This window comes from Xiphophorus couchianus, chromosome 21 (genome assembly GCF_001444195.1).
Source record: "Xiphophorus couchianus chromosome 21, X_couchianus-1.0, whole genome shotgun sequence".
Classification (NCBI taxonomy): Eukaryota; Metazoa; Chordata; class Actinopteri; order Cyprinodontiformes; family Poeciliidae; genus Xiphophorus; species Xiphophorus couchianus.
In genome coordinates, this window is record NC_040248.1 from 5,457,418 (window position 1) to 5,476,350 (window position 18,933).

General features: G+C 40.1%; 2 protein-coding genes and 1 long non-coding RNA gene across 4 annotated transcripts in view; 2 read left to right on the plus strand and 1 right to left on the minus strand.

Moving 5' to 3' along the window:
* Positions 1-932: 932 nt before the first annotated feature.
* Positions 933-5,932, plus strand: ptchd3a (patched domain containing 3a). Its single transcript, XM_028005797.1, has 4 exons — positions 933-1,674; positions 2,954-3,075; positions 3,923-4,068; positions 4,152-5,932. Exons 1-4 carry the CDS (start codon positions 970-972, stop codon positions 5,720-5,722), a joined length of 2,544 nt encoding a protein of 847 aa, XP_027861598.1. The 5' UTR covers positions 933-969; the 3' UTR covers positions 5,723-5,932.
* Positions 5,933-6,021: 89 nt separating this feature from the next.
* LOC114137180 (uncharacterized) lies at positions 6,022-10,231 on the minus strand. The gene is made up of 2 exons (XR_003593954.1): positions 10,105-10,231; positions 6,022-6,895 (listed from the first exon to the last, which is right to left on the minus strand). It is a non-coding gene; the product is annotated as an uncharacterized LOC114137180 (long non-coding RNA).
* The window catches only part of gpr158a (G protein-coupled receptor 158a), a 68,342-nt gene continuing 58,998 nt past the window's right edge, over positions 9,590-18,933 (plus strand). The window contains exon 1 of one of the 2 annotated variants that reach the window (XM_028005795.1): positions 9,590-11,101. In XM_028005795.1, coding sequence (XP_027861596.1) covers positions 10,275-11,101 — 827 coding nt within the window. In that variant the 5' untranslated portion in view covers positions 9,590-10,274. The remainder of the gene's footprint in view (positions 11,102-18,933) is intronic. The other variant, XM_028005796.1, reaches the window with a different exon arrangement.

Genomic DNA, 18,933 nt, shown 5'->3' on the forward strand with positions numbered 1-18,933 from the left:
TCTATAATATTGTGTAGACAGATTTAACAGATTTAACTCTATAAAGAACCCTATTCTTTATGAATGTATTTACTGGATGTAAACAAATGCTTCAGTGCATATAAACAAAAGGCAAAAGTTACAGAAAATAATTCAGGTTTTGTCTGTGTGGGGTTGGTAATTCATATGTAGTTTGAGTTCACATGATGGAAAAAATAAGAAAATGCATCATAATTATTGATGTATTTTTGTGAAACCAATAGAAAATAGAAATACACTCACCAGAATAATAGTTAAAGTGACTTGATGAAAATTGTGATATTTTGGAGTTATGGACTAAATATGGAGAAATAATTGAAACTCCTGCATGTGAAGCCTTTAATCCTGCTGTAAAAAATCTGTCATAAACAGCTTTATTCTCACCCGAACATCGGATCTTGACGTCAACAATCGTTATGAAACAAATTTCCAAGATGTCTCACATGTCATAACTCCTAGAAAGTCTGGGTAATGCAGCACAAGGCAAGAAATAAAAAAAGTAAGTATCCTGCTGTTAAATCTGTCTGCACAACCTTTAAAAGTGGTTAACATTTAAACACCAGTACAGTAAATCCATTGAGCAACGATTTTCAGGATTCTTTTATGGCTTCCTTTTAGTGACTTATCACCTTTAACAGGCAGTTTCACATCTCAAAGGTGCAACAATTATGTAGTAATTTACAAAGATTTACAACCACTCCTCTACATGTCACTTATTTACGCTCATAAAAGGTGACCTAAGTAAACGACAACATGTCGTAACTGGTTTCACTTGTCTTGGGTTTTGTCTTACCCAACTTTTTTAATCTTTTTAAGGTGGCTGCTTATCAGTGTTACAGGAAGGAGCCTCATTAACAGCAGTACTTTCCCTGACTTTGACTTTCTTGAAAGATTGTTCCAGTCTTTATAAGGAACGCTGTCCATTCCTGTTCCAGTCCTCCAGGAGTAAAGATGGGCTGTAGACGCACAGACTGCCTCTCTCGGCCTCTGTCGAACCTTTTTGAAAAACTTGGTTCCACAGTTGGCTCCTATCCGCTTTATTTCTTCGTCATTCCTCTCTTAATCACAGCGTCTCTTAGTGGGGGGTTTGTTTTTCTCAAAGACAGAGAAGACAATGATCTTGAGCGCCAGTTTACCCCCAAGAAAGGGCCCTCAAAGGTAACGAGGACTTTTGTCAGGGAGAACTTTCCCTACAATACCTCCATGTTTTCTGAGAACCGCTTGTACGACAAGGGGAACTTTGCATCCCTCATTGCTGTCTCAAAGAACAGCAGCAATATTTTGGAAAGCCCCGCCTTTGAGGACATCGTCAGACTAAACGAGAAGATCCTGGACATTTCTGTGGACAAAAAGGGATTCAGCCAGGTGTGTGCCAAAGCCAATGGAAAGTGCTTCTCAAACATCATCCTGGAACTCATCGGTGGCAGTGAAACCGGCATCACCTACCCAGAACACAACCACGGGTCCGGTTTAGTCTTCCTGGGCTCTGCTCTTGGTGGAGTGGTAACAGATGCTAACAGCACCATCCAGAGGGCTCGAGCTGTGAAGCTCTACTACTATTTAAACAGCCAAGAAACTGCAGCCGAGGCCTCGAAGTTATGGCTGAGAGAATTTAAAGCTTTGCTGTCGGACGAGATGGACAGGAAATACATTGATGTATGTGTTACTGCCATTTTATTTCATTTGTGTAGTCAAAAAATGTCATATCCACTCCTTTATTTTAAATGGGATTAGAAACATTAGTTAAATATATGAATCTAAAAGATTTTAAATGTGTTCAATTTCACAACTGCCAAACCTGTACAATTAGCAAATCACATAAAGGGGACCTGTTATACAACATTAAGATTTCATACATTTTTGTACCTCCATTTGGGTCTCAATTGCTTCTAAAAACAGTTCAAACACTCAAAAGAACAAAACAACTGCTTTTTTTTGGCAATAACTTAATGTTTTTGGGTGTCTGGAAAATTAGCTGTTAAAAAAAACCTCCTGATAAGTCGCATTCAACAGGCATTGCGGAGTTACCTAGAAACCCCAACTCAGCCCATCCTGTTACCTAGCAACCCCGCAGAGTTCCAGCATATTTAGTCAGCAGGTTTTGCCTCTGTATGCGCTGTACAATGGCTGCTGGAAAAGACAATCATTTTGGTGTTGACTTATCATCCAGAAACCACTTTCTGCATTCGTGTTGGTTTTGCAGGAGGCTCCGCTTCTGCTTTTCAAAGATGTACAGATGTATAATTGCACATCCATGCAGCCATTTTCATGTGTGAGTGTAAACGTTGAGTTGGGGGTCGTGGCCAGCAGCAGCTTATTTGGACTTAAAGTGACAAGACGGCCTAAAAATGCTCATTGTGAAAGAAGCTCAAAATAAGCAGAACTGAGCAGAACAAAATCTCATTATCAAAAATGATTTTGTGCAAAAAAGCACACAAAGACCCTCCTCACATTTCCCAATAACCTTTTGACGATCTTCAAGACAGTGGAGTCGTTGTCAATGGAATTCAAAATTGTTGATGCTTTGTGCTAAACTGAAATATCTTTTGTATTTTTTGTATAAATTCAACTAGAAACAGAAGAAAAAATTCTGTTTTAGTTTCAGTTCTTTGCTGTTCTGATTTCTTTTGGCTTAAACTGGACAATGTGCTATTACAAGTAAAAAGGAGCCAAAGTCCAAGGAAGAAAATGGAAAATAACCCCTTTAAATGTAAATTGATAATATAAAAACAGTTTAAATTTAAGGTATTTTAACAGTTCGTAAACTGTGCTCTTGCTGTTTGTGAGAAAAACATAAACTGTTACCGTATGCTAAGAGGCATAGAGGTGTATTTCCACATAAATTGTTTGTTTTTGAAATTCTCTTGCAATCCAAACCATGTTGCCACTGCGGTGAAGCTTAACATGATTTTCTTTCTGCTGTGCTGCTTTGCAGGTCTCTTACTACACCTCTAAATCCAAGCAGGAGGAGATCGACAGCCACACCGTAGATGGATTCCCTTTATTCCTCATCACTTATGCCTGCGCTATAAGCTTGTCTGTGATATCTTGCCTGAGGTAAGGAGTGATCAACGGCTGCCACGCAGAGTCAAACGCAGGACACAGAGAGCTGTTATTTATCAGTTTGAGCGATGAAAGAGTGACACACGCAGGAAACGCGGCATAATTTCTGACTTAATGGGCTCAAAGATGAGTTGCTATTAATGAAAACACTTAATGTTGGGGTGTACATGCAAGGGGGAAAATTAAAATGCAAGACAAAAAGTTTTATTTTTGCAAAATTCATAATTTCTTTTATTTTTATTATTTAATTTGTAAATTCTTGCAGAAGTTTCACATAGAGTAATATAAAATTTTTTTACTTGAAATGTTTTGATATCCAGAGATTTCTAGAAATGTAACTTTTATTTTAAAAAATATTTTCTTTTTACATATTTGTTGAAACTGTCATTATGTTGTGACAGTATGTTATGAGACAGATAATAATTGAGCTCCTCTGTCTTCTCCCAGTGCTAATTAGAAACAACCAATCAGAGTCATTAGTGCTGTCAGTCACTGCTCATGCTAGCTATGCTACAACTAGCATTGCCTGTTGAGAATCCTAGGCTACTTAGTATGGCCATGGTTTTCCTGTATCTGTAAGTTGTTTTTTGGCAATTAGCATATCTACAAGTGAGTACCCAAGGTTGATTGACAGCGTTAAGACCCTCCTCCTGGCTTTGATTGGTTGTCGGGAGCAGCAGACAGCTGTAGTAGCTCATACCGGAGATTAATGTTTTCACAGATTATCTGTCTCATAACAAATTCACAACATGGTAAAAACACTTACTCTTTATGTAAGTTACATACTGCAAGTTTAATAAAATAATATATAAAATAAATAATTGTTTAATCTCCCTGGCAGATTGGACCATGTCAGGAACAAAATGTGGGTGGCTGTTTTCGGCGTTTTAACCTCTGGGCTGGCAGTCGTCTCCTCTTTCGGCTTGCTGCTTTACATCGGAGTGCCGTTTGTCATAACTGTGGCCAACTCTCCTTTTTTAATACTCGGTGAGGAAGCAAAACAACATCTTTCTAATTCAACATCATTTGAGCAGATGCTAAAACAAGCCTGTTATTTGTATTTTTCCTAGGAATTGGCCTGAACAACATGTTCATCATGGTGTCCGACTGGCAGCACACCCACGTGAACGACCCCGTACCGAAGCGGATGGGTCACACCTACAAAGAAGCGGTGATGTCCATCACCATCACCGCCTTGACGGACGTCCCCAAGTTCTTCATTGGCGTCATGTCCGACTTCCCGTCAGTGCAGTCCTTCTGTCTGTACACCGCCACCTCCATCATATTCTGTTACGTCTACACCATCACCTTCTTCGGCGCCTTCGTGGCTTTAAACGGCAGGCGAGAGGCTAGCAACCGGCACTGGCTAACCTGCATGAAAGTACCATCACAGAAGTCAGCGAACCAGACGGAGATGTACAACATCTGCTGCGTGGGAGGCAGCTACGATAAGTTCACAGGAGCGGAGAAAAAACAACCAGCGAGTAATTTCTTTAAGGATTACTACGGACCTTGTTTGATGAAACCGTGGGTTAAAGGCGTGGTAGTCTTTGTTTATCTGGCGTATTTAGCTATAAGCGTGTTTGGATGTTTCCATATGCAGCAGGGAATTGAACTTTTTGATCTGGCAGCTGATGACTCTCATGTTACAAAATTCAACATTAAAGACAGGCAGTATTTTTATGATTATGGCCCATCTGTCATGGTCATTGTAAAAGGGAAATTGGCGTACTGGGATAAGGATAAAAGATCTCAACTTCAGGCATGCATAGAAGGCTTTAAAGAGCTCCACTTCATTGATAGAGACGTCTACACATCTTGGTTGGACTCATACTTGTCTTATGGTCAAGAGAAACATCTAAACCTTGATGATAAGAATGTTTTTCTCTCAAATCTGCCTCCATTTTTTGATTTATATCCATTTTTTAAGCAAGATGTGAACCAGACCGGAGATGTCATCCATGCGTCCCGGTTTTTCATCCAAACTGTGAATATTACCAAAGCCAGCGAGGAAATTGAAATGCTCAAAATCCTCAAATCTACTGTAGGCAGATGCCAGGCAGCGTCTTTATTGGTCTACAACCATGAGTTCATCTACTTTGACCAGTATGACGTTGTGGTGAAGAGCACCATTAAAAACGTCGGGGTTATCACGGCTGTGATGTTGGTCGTCTCTCTCCTGCTGATTCCCAACCCGGTCTGCTCCTTGTTGGTCACTTGTTCGATCGGTTCAGTCACTGTTGGGGTCAATGGGTTCATGGCTCTTTGGGACATCAGTCTGGACTCCATATCCATGATCGTCTTCACCGTCTGCATCGGATTCACCGTGGACTTCTCCGCTCACGTGTCCTACGCCTTTGTCTCCGGTGAGAAGCCCCGTCCCGAAGACAAGGCCGTGGATGCTCTGTCCAGTCTGGGTTACCCCATCATGCAAGGCGCCCTGTCCACAGTTTTAGGGGTGTCGGTGTTGTCCATGTCTGAATTTCACACCTTCAGGACCTTCTTCAAGATTTTTTTCCTGGTCATGTTCATTGGGATGGTTCATGGCCTTGTTTTTATGCCAGTATTCCTGACAGCCGGTACATGCAGCTCAGATAATGATGAAAAGCATGAGGAAGATTTAAAATCCAGTAAATTTTGACCACTGGAGGGATGGTTGGAACATTTTAGGCTCAAAAGGTTTGAATTTTATATACCAAAATGACTGAATGTACATATACTTTAAGTTATTTTCATTTGTTGTCTGTGATTAATAATGTATTTTCCAGTATTGTAAACAAATGTTATGACATTTGATTTTGTGTTTCTGAGGTTTATGTATTTGCAAAATAAATAAAAAAGGCTAACTATTTCAACTGTTTCAGATTTACCCAACAACAGCCCATCACAAGGCCAACACAGAACCACTGAGAACCATTAAACACACACAAACCTTTGTGATTTAAAAATGATTGAACAGGTTTTAATACCAGGCAAAGATAACCTGAGCAAATGCAAAAATGCAATTTACGAAAGATCTATAAAATGTAACTATACCCGAAACACAGGTGTATTTGTTCCATTCTTAGTGTTAACCAGTTTGTTTGTATTGCACCAATTCACAACACGTAATTTTAAGGAACTTTACAAGAAAAAAGGTCGATTAAATCCAAGCATAAAACCAATCCAATTGATCGTATTTATCAAAACATTCAGTCAAGCTGAGTTTATTATTGAAATTGGTTAAAAAGTATCAAATATGGCCATTTATGACAATGATTTGGCTTGAAATCACTTTTTTTTGTTGTTAATTATTATTGTTTGTTTGGATCAGTGTATCCTGTTAAGGATATGGAAGTGTTTAGACGAGGTGGCAGTAGAGTTTTTGACTCGGTGGTTTAACAACATTGTAAAGAGTGAGAAGATTCCTGGGTATTCTGGTGACAATTTTTAAGGGTGAGACTCTTATTTTTGAAGAATCTTGTTCTGTCCAGCTAGAAGCACAAAGGCTGAAGCAGACAGTCTGAATCTATGAAACCTGTCATGTAGGTTGTTCAAAGCAGCCCAAACAGCTGTACTCAAAGAAATCAAACACAAACCAGGGATACAGCTTGACATAGTTTGGTAAACAAAAGCCAAGAGATCTTCCAGGTCTGACTTGCGATATCTTCCATCTTTCAATGGAGCACTTGGGTCGACTCTGGGCTCTGCCACCCTCCGTCACGCCTGTCTTCTCTCACCACTGGACGAGATGCTTCTGGTCCACACAGCGTGACGTGACGGGCCCAAACACCCCGAGGAGAAAAGGAAGACGGATGAAATTTAAGAGCTGAACCTAGGAAGCAAAAAAGAATGACAATGAGGAGAACAGCTTGTTTTATCAAACTCTGATTAATTCAGCAGAGATGTTTAATGTCAATTTTATTTGTATCTTGGGTAATAAATTACATTAAATAATTACATTTATACACCACTTCATGAAAAACTACACCCCAAATCTTTGCTTAATACTTTAATACTTAGCTTTCACTAAAAGCAGACCATCCCTCAACTTATTATTAAAGTTGTTGTCAATGAATTCAATTGTCAAAATGCAGTAAGAAAGGAAAAAATAAACGCCTATTTTCGGTTCAATGACTGAAATTGTTCAAGGAAGTGGCAAACTTCTTCTCTAACTTATGCTAGCAGCTAGCTAATGTAGCGCTAAAGTTAGCTTTTAAAGTAATAGAAATAATTACTTGGAAAAAAAACTGAAGTTATTATTTTTGGACCTAAAGAGGAACAATCTAGAGTCAATGCTTCAGTTATTACAACTAAAAACCAGCGATCAGCCCGAAACCTGGGAGTAGTGATGGACTCTGACCTGAACCTCCAGAGCCACATAAAGACAGTCACAAAGTCGGCCTTCTATCACCTGAAGAACATTTCCAGGATTAAAGGACTAATGTCTCAGCCAGATCTAGAGAAACTCATCCATATGCTCATCCTCAGTCGTATTGATTATTGCAACAGCGTCTTCACAGGTCTGTCCAACAAATCAATCAAACAGCTGCAGCTGATCCAGAATGCTGCTGCTGGCGTTCTGACTAAAACCAGGAAGATAGAGCACATAACACCAGTTTTAAAGTCCCTCCACTGGCTCCCTGTAGCTCAAAGAATAGACTTTAAAATACTGTTGTTAGTTTATAAATCACTGAACGGCTCAGCACCACAATACATTAAAGATCTGCTGTTATTGTATCAACCTTCTAGACCTCTCAGATCTTCCGGTTCTGGTTCTGCTCTGCATCCCCAGAACCAGAACCAAACAGCTTTCAGCATCTATGCACCACAAATTTGGAACAAACTTCCAGAAAACTGTAAAACAGCTGAAACACTGACTTCCTTTAAATCTCAACTAAAAACCCACCTGTTTAGAATTGTATTTGAAACGTAATCAATTACAAATTTAATGATGGAACTTGACTTAATGTCATGGTTTGATTGTTGATTCTATGTTGAAATTGCACAAAAATCCGTGAGGGACGACGGAGTCCCAGAGTGAAAATCCGTGAGAGGTCTACGGAGCCCCGTGCCGGAAGAAAAACGGCGAGTGACTGAGGGTCACTGCGCGTAACACAAACCCTGCAAATTCTAGACACTAACGGGTACCATAGAATTGCACAAAAATCTGTGAGGGACGACGGAGTCCCAGAGCGAAATTCTGTGAAAGAGGTGTACGAAGCCTGGTGCCAGAAGCCCATTAAAATGCTGTCTACATCGTTTTAAACTGTGTGATTGTGAGCGTGAGTGGGAATAAAAATAGCAACAGGTATTTTGTTCCATATAACATAGTAGGAGTGTAACAGGTAAACCTTTTATGGATGCAAACTCGACTAAAAACCCAACTGTTTAGGATTGTATTTGAAACGTAATCAATAACAAATTTATTGATGGAACTTGACTTAATGTCGTGTTTTGATTGTTGATTCTATGTTGCTTTGTGTTTCTGTGTTTGATATGAAACACTTTGAAATGCCTTGCTGCTGAAATGTGCTATACAAATAAAATTTGATTGATTGATTGATAAACTAACATTCTGATTTTACATTTGATTCTATGCTAAGTAATGAACAGAGGATAAATAATCTTCTGGAGTTTTTTCTACTTTTGAACTAATGCTTTAGAAGAGTTTCTATCCACAAATGTTTAGCTTAATGTAGCAGCTAGCTAAGCGGCAGTGCTAGCATTAGTTTGTGTAGCTGTGGCAGAGAAAATGTTTATTTGTTCATATTTAATGTCACTTTTTGTAAATACTGAGAATATAATTTACCTTGTATTACTGATATCTGTCGGTGGAATTGAGTATTATATACCAAGACGCGATTATGCACCGAGCACGACCAATTAAGAAATACCGACGACAGCCAAAAGACAAGTTTGTTTGGATTTAATGTAGAAAAAAAGACAAAATAACAAAATCAGGCAAAATAAAAAAAAAAATTCAAATCAATTTCTTTCAATATGAAACTTATGAAACTTGAACAAAAATGGCAAGTAGCTATGTGTTTGTCTGGTGAATTTTTGGTTAAAACAAACTTGTTTTCATTCAGTGACGTTACAGAGTGAAACTTTACATATAAGAGTATAGTTGGTTAGTAGCTAATTACATGTACTCAGTTATATTTACGTGATTATCTTTTTGATTACAAAATACTTTTAGGAGTATTTCTACTATTTTACATTTAAATATTAAATGACTGATAATTTGATCAATTACTCAGTAGTTAGGTATACTTTTTTACTCTAAAGTAACTTCTTGGACGGCTACTCTTTATTTTTTACTTGAGTAAAAATATGTTGAAGTAGTTGAGTACAATTTTTGGGTACTCTGCTCTGAGTATGAATAGCGATACTTCATAATTAAGTTACTCAAGTAAAAGTAAAAAAAAGCACAGCGTAAAAATTTATTTTTCCAAAAAAGTTACTCAAGTAAACGTAACTGAGTAAATGTAACTACCAACTCTGTGAGTAGTATACGGTTCTTATCGGAGCATTTGGTGTAAATCAGGCGCTCTTCTCTGGTAAACCTCTCCGCCTGCCTCAGCACCCTGGACAGCGTCTTCTCTCCGCTCCACCAAACGCGGCTCGGTGATTGACAGAAGCGGCGGCCATAGGCGGATCGATGCCGCTCCCGGAGCCCTATGAGGCGGACGGGAAGACTTGGAGGGGGCGCTCGGATCCTGACGCGGTTCTCCCCGGCTTCTATAGGCCCGCTCGGTGTTTGCCGCGGTCGGAAGAGGGCGGAGTGCGTTTTGCTCATCCAAGTGAGGAGCTCCCTGACTCTTAAAAAATATATAAATATAATAACAACAAGGCTCTTTCTCTACCCTTCCCTCCCTCCTTCCCTTCTCTCCTTCCTCCCGTGTCGTTTTGATTCAGTGTAGCCCACACGCAGGGGGAGAACATCCGCCGCACAGCAGAGCCAAGACTGAGAGGGGATCTTCAACATCAACAAGCTGCATGAGGCATCTCTGAGGAGAGAGAAAAAGAAGGACTATCTACCTGATTCCAGCAATAGAGGTGCAGGTGTTTCAGAAATATCCTACAAGTGGTGATGCGATGGTTTAGAGGAGCAGCTTTGGTCGATTCTTCACATCACGCCCGCTCGACGACGCTGTAAAAATCCCCCCGCTTCCTCTTCAGACATCTGTGGACGCTTTCTGCAGGGGGAGATGGCTGTTCTCCGGCTCTCGCTGCTGCTGCATGTGGGCTTTGTGATCGGGTCGAGCCGGTTCGACCAGTCAGCCGTTGGGGAGGAGGAGGTGGAGGCGAACCTGGGCGCTCGGCTGGCGCTCCTCCGTGCGCCTCGCCTCGTTCCCGGGGAGAAACCGGAGGAGCATCTGCCCCGGGTGGTCACGGCTTTCCTGCACACGGGGGACTCGACCACCTTAAGGCACGCCAACTGCTCGAGAAAGTACGAGCTCACCTCTCTGCTGCGTGGAAGGTCACACGAAACCCCGCATTACTCCATGAGCGGCGTGTTGGAGACCGTGCTGCACGCCACTAACTTCCTCAGCATGATCCTGCAAGCCAACAGGTCCAGGGAGCACAACCTGCGGCGAGACATGGAGTGGTACCAAGCCCTGGTGAGGAACATCCTGGAAGGGGACGCCAAGATTCACCGGGCGGTGGTCACTTTCGGCGGGGGTGCGTCGTTTGCGGGGCCCCCGGTGCTCCTCCAAGCCACCAGGGCCGGCGGGGAGATTGTGCTCCAAGACCTCCCCCGCATGGCGCGTCGCCATCTGCACAACCGCACCGCGGACACCGAGTGGTACCACGGGATGAGGGAGAGGCATGAGCCCAGGTTCCACAAAAGGGTTCTGAGTAAAGGTGGTGACGGGTCACCGGAAAGAGCCGAGAGTTTCATCCCGGACCGAACGCATGTCAAGTGGTCTGCGCCTTACCTGGAGTGTGAAAATGGGAATTTTGTCCCCCGTTGGCTTCTGACGCTGTCCGCAGCTTTCTACGGCCTGAAGTCCAACTTGGATCCGGAGTTCAGGTAGAAACGCCGACGAATTAACTTCAGTTTGTTTATAGAGTCAGACGACAAAACATGTAATTTATGGGCATTTTTACAAGACCAACAGGTCCAAGTTATAATGTTCGACTGAGTTCTGTTCCAACTCAGCTTGGAAAAGTCTAGAGTTTAAGTTTTTTAAATCTGGATGGAAGAGGTAAGGATTTCCTGGCTTAATTCGCGAATCCATACTCCAAACATTGTAACCATTTCACCATTCTTCGATGCTTAGATTTTTCCTTCTAGAGCTGCAACTCTAACTATCATTTTAGCGATTAATCAATTACTTTGAGATTAATCAGTTAATTTGATTTTTCATAATTTTTTATTTTACATTTTTAACTTTTTTTTTTTTACATTAGTTATTTGTTTGCAGAAATGCAAATAAGTAACAAAATTCCTTATTTTTTTAAGTATGAAAATGAAAATTTTATCACCTAAAATACAGTCACACAACATTCCTTTAGTGTGTGCTTGATCATTCCTAGCAAAGGATACAGAAAAACATTCCTCTAACGTCAACTTGTGAAAAGTTCAGCCCTTCTGTTCACTACAATTTTATGTAAGGCTGATCTCTTGATTATTTTATGGATTAATTGATTAACAAATGAATAGAAAGGGACTTCAGAGATTTTTTTTACAGTAATTTGAACCAGGCAGAGCTAAAACTATGCCTGTTGAGGAGGTTTTGGAACAACATATTTACAAATCTGTTTATAATAAAAAAGATTTTTGCGTCTGTAATGATTGCTAAATTATTTGATGATTATTTCAATAATTGATTAATCACGATTAATTGCTTCAGCCCTAGTTCCATTTGTTTAAAAAAAGCTAAATTTATCCATCCATTCAGTACATTTTCATATTAAATTTCTGATTTATTACTTTAAAAACTGGTATATTATATATATATATATATATATATATATATATATATATATATATATATATATATATTATATATACTTATAAAGACTTGAAAAAAATGAATAAGTCCCATAATAACATTAACAGTACAATCGAAGCCATTTGAAAAGTTGTCCCAATCCATTGGATTGAGTCGTCAATTTTGCAGGAATCCCTAAGAACTAAAATGTTTTGATAACATTTTATTCTCTTAACATGAAGCACTACATCGCCAATTAAAACAAATTAATAATCTGTGACTTCAGGTTGGTTTATTCAGCCCTTCATTTCCAAATCTGGAGAGTCTTCCCTGAGCTGATTCCCCCTCCAAACGCGCAGCCTCTCACCGACTTCCCTCTCCTTACAGGAGGGGGGTTTCTCCTCTCCTCCAGTCTGACAAGGCGGCGGGATGCTAAAAATAACCTTGATGTTACTGGATGTAGCTGCGGTGGAAAACCTCTGGCTACTGGCCCTAATTCATTTTTCAGACTCACTCGTCTGGATGCTTTGCTGCACAGGAAGTGTCGCGTGTCATTTCTCTTTTTTCCATCCTCCTCCATGAGAAACTATTTCTAAAATCTGACAAATACGAACGAGGCAACACTTAACGCCTTGGTTGCACCTTTATGCTATAAAATGCTGTTTTTTTCTTTGCAGAATCCGCATGTGCCGGTGATTGGCTCGTTGTGTTGTGCTGCTTTTACTTGATCTTTAATTGATACGCTCCGGTTGCTCACACACAAGCATTAATTGCAAATGAGACCAAAACCTGCGGTGATTACGCTGTAATAGGCTATCAGATAGCAGACATTATCCCAGTCCGAAGCCTCTCAGAGCAGCTTTACATGTTTAGACTGGAGCAATTTGATTGCAAATTCACAAGCAGCGCCTGAGGTGATGAATGCGATCACACTCCCATCTTTTGTTAGCACCTAAAACTTCACTTCAAGAAAAACGATGAAAAAGAAATCTGGTTTACATTTTGTTATGCTGAATGCAAATACATTCAAACATCGATTAGTAGGTAATTAAATGGTTGTAGAATTAAGTTGGTACTGTTCCTTATTGCTCTGCAGAGGGAAAGCTAATTTCTAACCACATAATGATGGGAGTTTATGTATTAAAAACAAGCAAACAAAGCATTGCAGCTTAATTACTGGTGTTCTTTAATTGATCATATGTGGTCGTCTAATTTACCTTTGGAGCCCCAGGCAGGTTGAAGCTAACAACAGGGATCAATATTTATCTCACAATTCAAGATGGATAGTCTTTTTAAAGCTTTAAAGTATAAATACAAAACACTGATAAGAAAGTATGAAAGGTGAATGAATGAATGGATGGTTGGATGGATGGATTAACAGTTGGATGTTTGGAAGGATGGTTGGATGGATAGACGGGTGAACAGTTGGATTTTTGGATGGATGTTCGGCTACTTGTTGATTTTTGTTTTTTGTTGCTAATGAACCAAAATGTTTGTCAGATGTGAGAAAATGACTGCAGCGTCTTTTTGGAGTTGGAATTAAACCGATCGCATGTTTCCCTCCATCCTCTGTTCAGCAGAGCTGATGCGTTCGTTGGTGTTTTCACGTCACTGAAAACTTTCACAGCTTGATTTAGTGCTCAGCTTTGAAATTCAAATCACACATCCTCAAATAGGCTTAAAGTCTTCTCTTAATAATAGAGGAGCATTTGAGGCCACAAAGAAATCCTTTGTGCTTCTGTGAGACCTTTCTGTCACGTCTCATTTCTCTGTTTGCTCGTCAGCCATCCTTCAGATGCATCAGGGGGGGAAACGCTGGTTGGTGTAGCCAGTAGCTTCTTCAGACACCAGCTCTCCTCTTTTTCCCTCCAGATAAATACACAATCAATACCAGGATGAATTAATAATGAATGATGTAGAACAACAGCTGTGCACGGACGATGTGTATTTCCAGCCTCTTAGTGCTTCCTGTTTCAGGTGATGATGTTGCAAGAAGCAAGGTGACTTCTTAGTACTTTTGTCTGTCCTCGTACTCTGATCGCATGGATCCTCTGACTATTTCATACAGCTTGTATGACAAAGGATGTTTTCACACCTGCTAGACTCATAGACTTGATTCAATTTGGGAACAAACTTCCGACATTTGTTACATTTCCAGCTAGAGTGGTTTGCTTTCACACTTCACTGTATCAAATGAACCAAACTCTTTTTAAAAACCTGTCCCCCTCCTCACCTGTGGTGGCGCTGCACCAAGAACTATTGAAAGATACAACACCAAAAGGCATTAGCTGTTTCCATCATAAATGTGTGCTACACTTTGTTGATATTCCACTAATGTTGAAAAAACTAAATTTTGCAATCAGACGTGATAAGTCATAAAAAACATCATCCTCGTACCACTTCCTGTCGTCTACTTCATCATTTCTGCCAGTAGTAACTTCCTGTTGTTGATCAAGTGACTTGTGTGATGTGAAAAATTGTTTCAATTGCACTTTGCGAAATACACTAAGTTTGATACATAACTAGCAATCTTAGCACAAACTTTTATTTAAAACCGTGAGGTTTTTTTTAAAATTGCCGTTTCCATTAAGTTAATTTATTTTATAATTCCAATTTGTGCATTATTAACTTAAATGGAAACGCAGCTAGAGAGCTCCACTTCTTCTTCACAAAATGAAACAGGTTTTAGCGGTTGTATGTTTTCTCTTTTGTCTTCAAAGGCCACAAGTCATTTCTCCCGCTAGCGCTAGACCCTCACATTTGTTTTGGTTGTATTTACCCAGAATGCCCTGCAGTATAGTCCACTTCCTGGTTTTGCAGCGCTCTCTGGTCCAGTTGGTGCTGACATTTGCATTCAAACTGCACCAGAGTTCACTTTAACCGAACCAAGGCCAAAGTTTGTAGGTGGACCAGAGTTTGATTTTTTGGTTTGAATCAAACTAAAAAATTTTGTTTGATTTGGGAGGTTTGATTACAAATTCACACCTCCCCAAATGAACTGGACTTTCTAGACAAAGAAACTAGAGTTTCAGTAAATCAGACTACACCGGGTTAGGTGCGTTTACACCAGTCTTGTTGTGAATGGTTGAAATGTTGGAAACTCGTGCATCTAAAATTAAGGCCTTAAAATGTTTTAAATTCATTTAAAAATTGGTAAGTCGGTTTTAAATACATCTTAAATTTTGCGGTGACTTGATTATTTAATCTTGTAGTATATTCTAAGTAATCTTTTTTTCTCAAGGGACTTTTCTGTCAGGTAAGTGTTTGAGTCACATTTTCATTGCGTTCTGTGACTTGAGGCGGATGAGGCTATCGCTAACTAGCTGCTAATATACCCTTACTAGCTAGCAAAAGTATATTAGGACCTTTATCACCATTAGAACCATTGGTTCTGGTTCTTGTGGTGAAAACAGAAGGAGGAGAAAAACTAGCTAGCTAGCAAGCAGAGATGCAAATCTTTCAGCGATTCGATTCCAATTTTTATGGTCACAGTTTGACTCAGAAACTATTTTTAATTCAGAAACCAATTTTTCCATTCACACAATCTAGAGATTTTGTTTAAATTATGTGACTGACAAGAGGAAAAGACGGTGTAAGGAAATAAAACATTTATTTAAACCAATTCTATAACGTTATACACTGTACCAAATCCGTTTATATTGAAATGAAAATAGGTTTGTGCATAAAATGATGTACCTTAAATTACCAGTATTAGGTTAGCTTAGCTGCCTGACTTTTTCTCAAATATAAGAATATCAATAAATTACTCCAAACGTATACGGTGACGGTGGTTGAGTGGATGTGTAATGCGATATGCAGTTTACTCGCAAATAAGAAGAGCAAAGACATACAACTTAAGAATCGATGCAGGATTCCCAAAACTGTGAAATGTGATTCTTTGTAGAATAATTTTTGTCTGCAGCTCTGCTAGCATATTCACTTTTTTATGGTTTAAGTGTAAATTAATTGCTGGAGAACGTTCGTCTTCATCTCTGGATCACTTCTGTTGCCAACCCATACGGTTCATTCTATGCTAAAAAAAACTTCTGACGTGACACAGGTCTTAAATTTCACCCATATGGTGTTAAAAAGTTTTAATTTTAAGTTGCTGAAACTTGCAGAAACCCCGATATAAAAGAATGAGTGCTGACTCCAGACTTTTTCCACTATTTTAAATCGACCTGCTGTTTCTGAGAAGGTGTAAGATATCACACTGCTCATGCTTTATCTCTTTTTCCTGCTAACTTCCTACAAAACTGCCTGAGTTTTCAAGCTGTTAGTGTGTATATGTGTTGACGGCATTGTTGGAGTTTCAGACATTTTGTGGGGTGATGCTGCGCCATCCTAATTGGCAGATCACTCTGAGCTCAGATGCATTGCCGAAGACACAAAGTGGAGATGCACAGGAAGAAAAATGATTCAGCAGGTGGTGAACAGACTTCAAACTCACCTTGCACAGCAGAAGCTGTAATTGCTTTAGGAAGGGGAAGCTCACACAGAAGCAACAGCAGAGGCAAAATAAGAGAAATTCATTGGATTTGACTGAGAAATGCAGACGTTTGGTGGAGATTTTTCAAGAGGCTAAATGGGCTCTAAACAGACAGCAGATTTCTCATTGTTAGGGCTTCGCTTTGCTTCCAAATATGTGTGTAAAACCAGCTGTAATGTTGGACGGCTTGACTTCGATGGGAGGCCATGAGCTCCAGGAGGACCTGGTAGCATCTGCTTCCATGGACACCGTCCAGAAACAAATAGGAAGAAGCTCCCAACAGTTCCCGAGGCTAAACGCGATCAAGCTTGATGCTAACTCGAGCCGAAGCAGTGTAGGTGTTTAAGAAAGAGAGAGAAAAAAAAGAGGCAATTCATGATGAGAAACAGTGAAGATCTGCAGCTTAGCAAAGCAACAGGAGTCCTGCTGAAGTATTCCACTTTAGCTTCCTGACCCAATGAGGACAGAGGAATGAGAGGAGAAGTTGAAGTGAGCATAACCTCGGAGCGAGCGCGGGTTAAAGACCCCCGAGGTGATCCTCCTGACGTCAGTGGGGCTCCACGGCTGTGTCAGGTGGCCTGTCGATGCGATGCCCTCAACCTGTAAATGTCAGAGTTTCAGAAAATAGAAGCACTCAGGCTTTCTGCTGCGAACACAGAGATGTATACGCTTGATGTTGCTAGAGAGATTTTTTCAGCTTTATTTGGATAAATTGAGTATTTGAATTCATCCCCTGGATTGATTTAGTTTATTTGCAAAATAGCTCAAGCCTAGTTGACTGGATGGAGAATGTAATGTGAACACCAGATTTTGGGTCTAGCTTCTAGTGCAATTATGTTAGTGCACTTGAAATAAGTCAAAACTAACTTACAAGTATCTTTTCAGCAATATATAGAGGCTTGTTTTAAGTAAATAATTCCTTAATGTTGATAAAAAAGTACCTGTTCCAGATTATTTTACTTATTATCAAAACATTTTTCCCATGTTGTAAGTAACCTGTTATGTTTCCTTGAACAGGTTAGGGCAGGTCTATGGGCAATGCAAAACAGTCATGGCCTTTTTTTTATTTTTACACAAAATCAGAAAATGAGATTTCAGTCTGCTCTATTCAGTTCAGATTTCAGTTCTTTCTATCTTGAGCTCCTTTTAGAATGAACTGTTTTAGGGCGTCTTGTCACTTTAAATCCAAATAAGCTGCTGCTGGCCTCGCCCATCAACTCAACGTTTACACTCGGGCGTGAAAATGGCTGCAAACTGATGCACAATTATACAACTGTACACTTTTGAAAAACATTAGTAGAGCCTCCTGCACAACCGGTGAGAACACAGCAGATGTTTTCTGGAAAGTAAGTCAACAACAAAACATATGTCTTTTCCAGCAGCCATTGTAAAACCAGCTGACAAAACATGCTGGAGCTCAGCTTGGGTTTCTAGGCATTAGTAGAGCCTCCTGCACATCCAACAACAATGCAGCAATGGTTTCTGAATGGTAAATCAACTTTTCTTTTTCAGCAGCCATTGTACAGTAGATATGGAGGTAAAACTAGCTTGCTGGAGTTCCACTTGAGTTGCTAGGTAACAGGATGGGCTCGGCTGTGGTTGCTAGGAAACGGCACAGAGGCCATGAAATGTGACTTAGGAAACGGCAGGTTTTTAAAACGGCCCATTTTAATGACACCAAAAACATGAACTTATTGCCAAAAAAACAGATGGAGTTTTTTTTTTAAGTGCTTTTTTTAAAGCTGTTTTTAGAAGCAGTAAAGACTCATATGGAAGTAGAAAAATGTGCACAATCTGAAAAGACAGCTTATAAATGTGAGCTTTTATTTCTGAAAGTTATCATTTATGTTTTTGGATGTGTAAAGTTAATTAGGTTTTCTGTTTTATAATTAAAACACGGTTTGTCTGAATTTACTTTGAAATCAGGAATGCAAAAAGTGAGATGGAAAGAACCAAAATGGAAGCAGTCTTTATTGTCATTCAATCGCAGCTCCTTCCCCCCCGCGGCTGCCACATCTCTTTTGATGCTCGGCGACAGAACTCAATAAAATGACCCGACCTGCACTGAAATGCTCGTAGTCGAGCAGCATTGTGCCCGGCGGCTTGACTTGCATTAGCTCCGGCGTGTCCTGTCAACTTAATGCATTTCCATCACTGGAGAGACACAGGAGACGTTTTCATTGGGAAGACCCGGCCGGCTCTCGCATTGTGATCGTTGCGTGACATAATGCAGAGACCGGGCCGCTCTCAAAGGACAGACATGTGTTCCTATCAGGGCACAGAGTGTGCATTCAGGTCTTTCTTGGACATGTGGGCGGGTTTGAATAAGGTGGATTATTCTTAGCTGACATTTGTCCTTTTCTGCGTCAACATCAACTTCTTTAGACAGTTACTCCTTAGACATACACAACGATTCTGCAGAGTTAAATCAACACTATG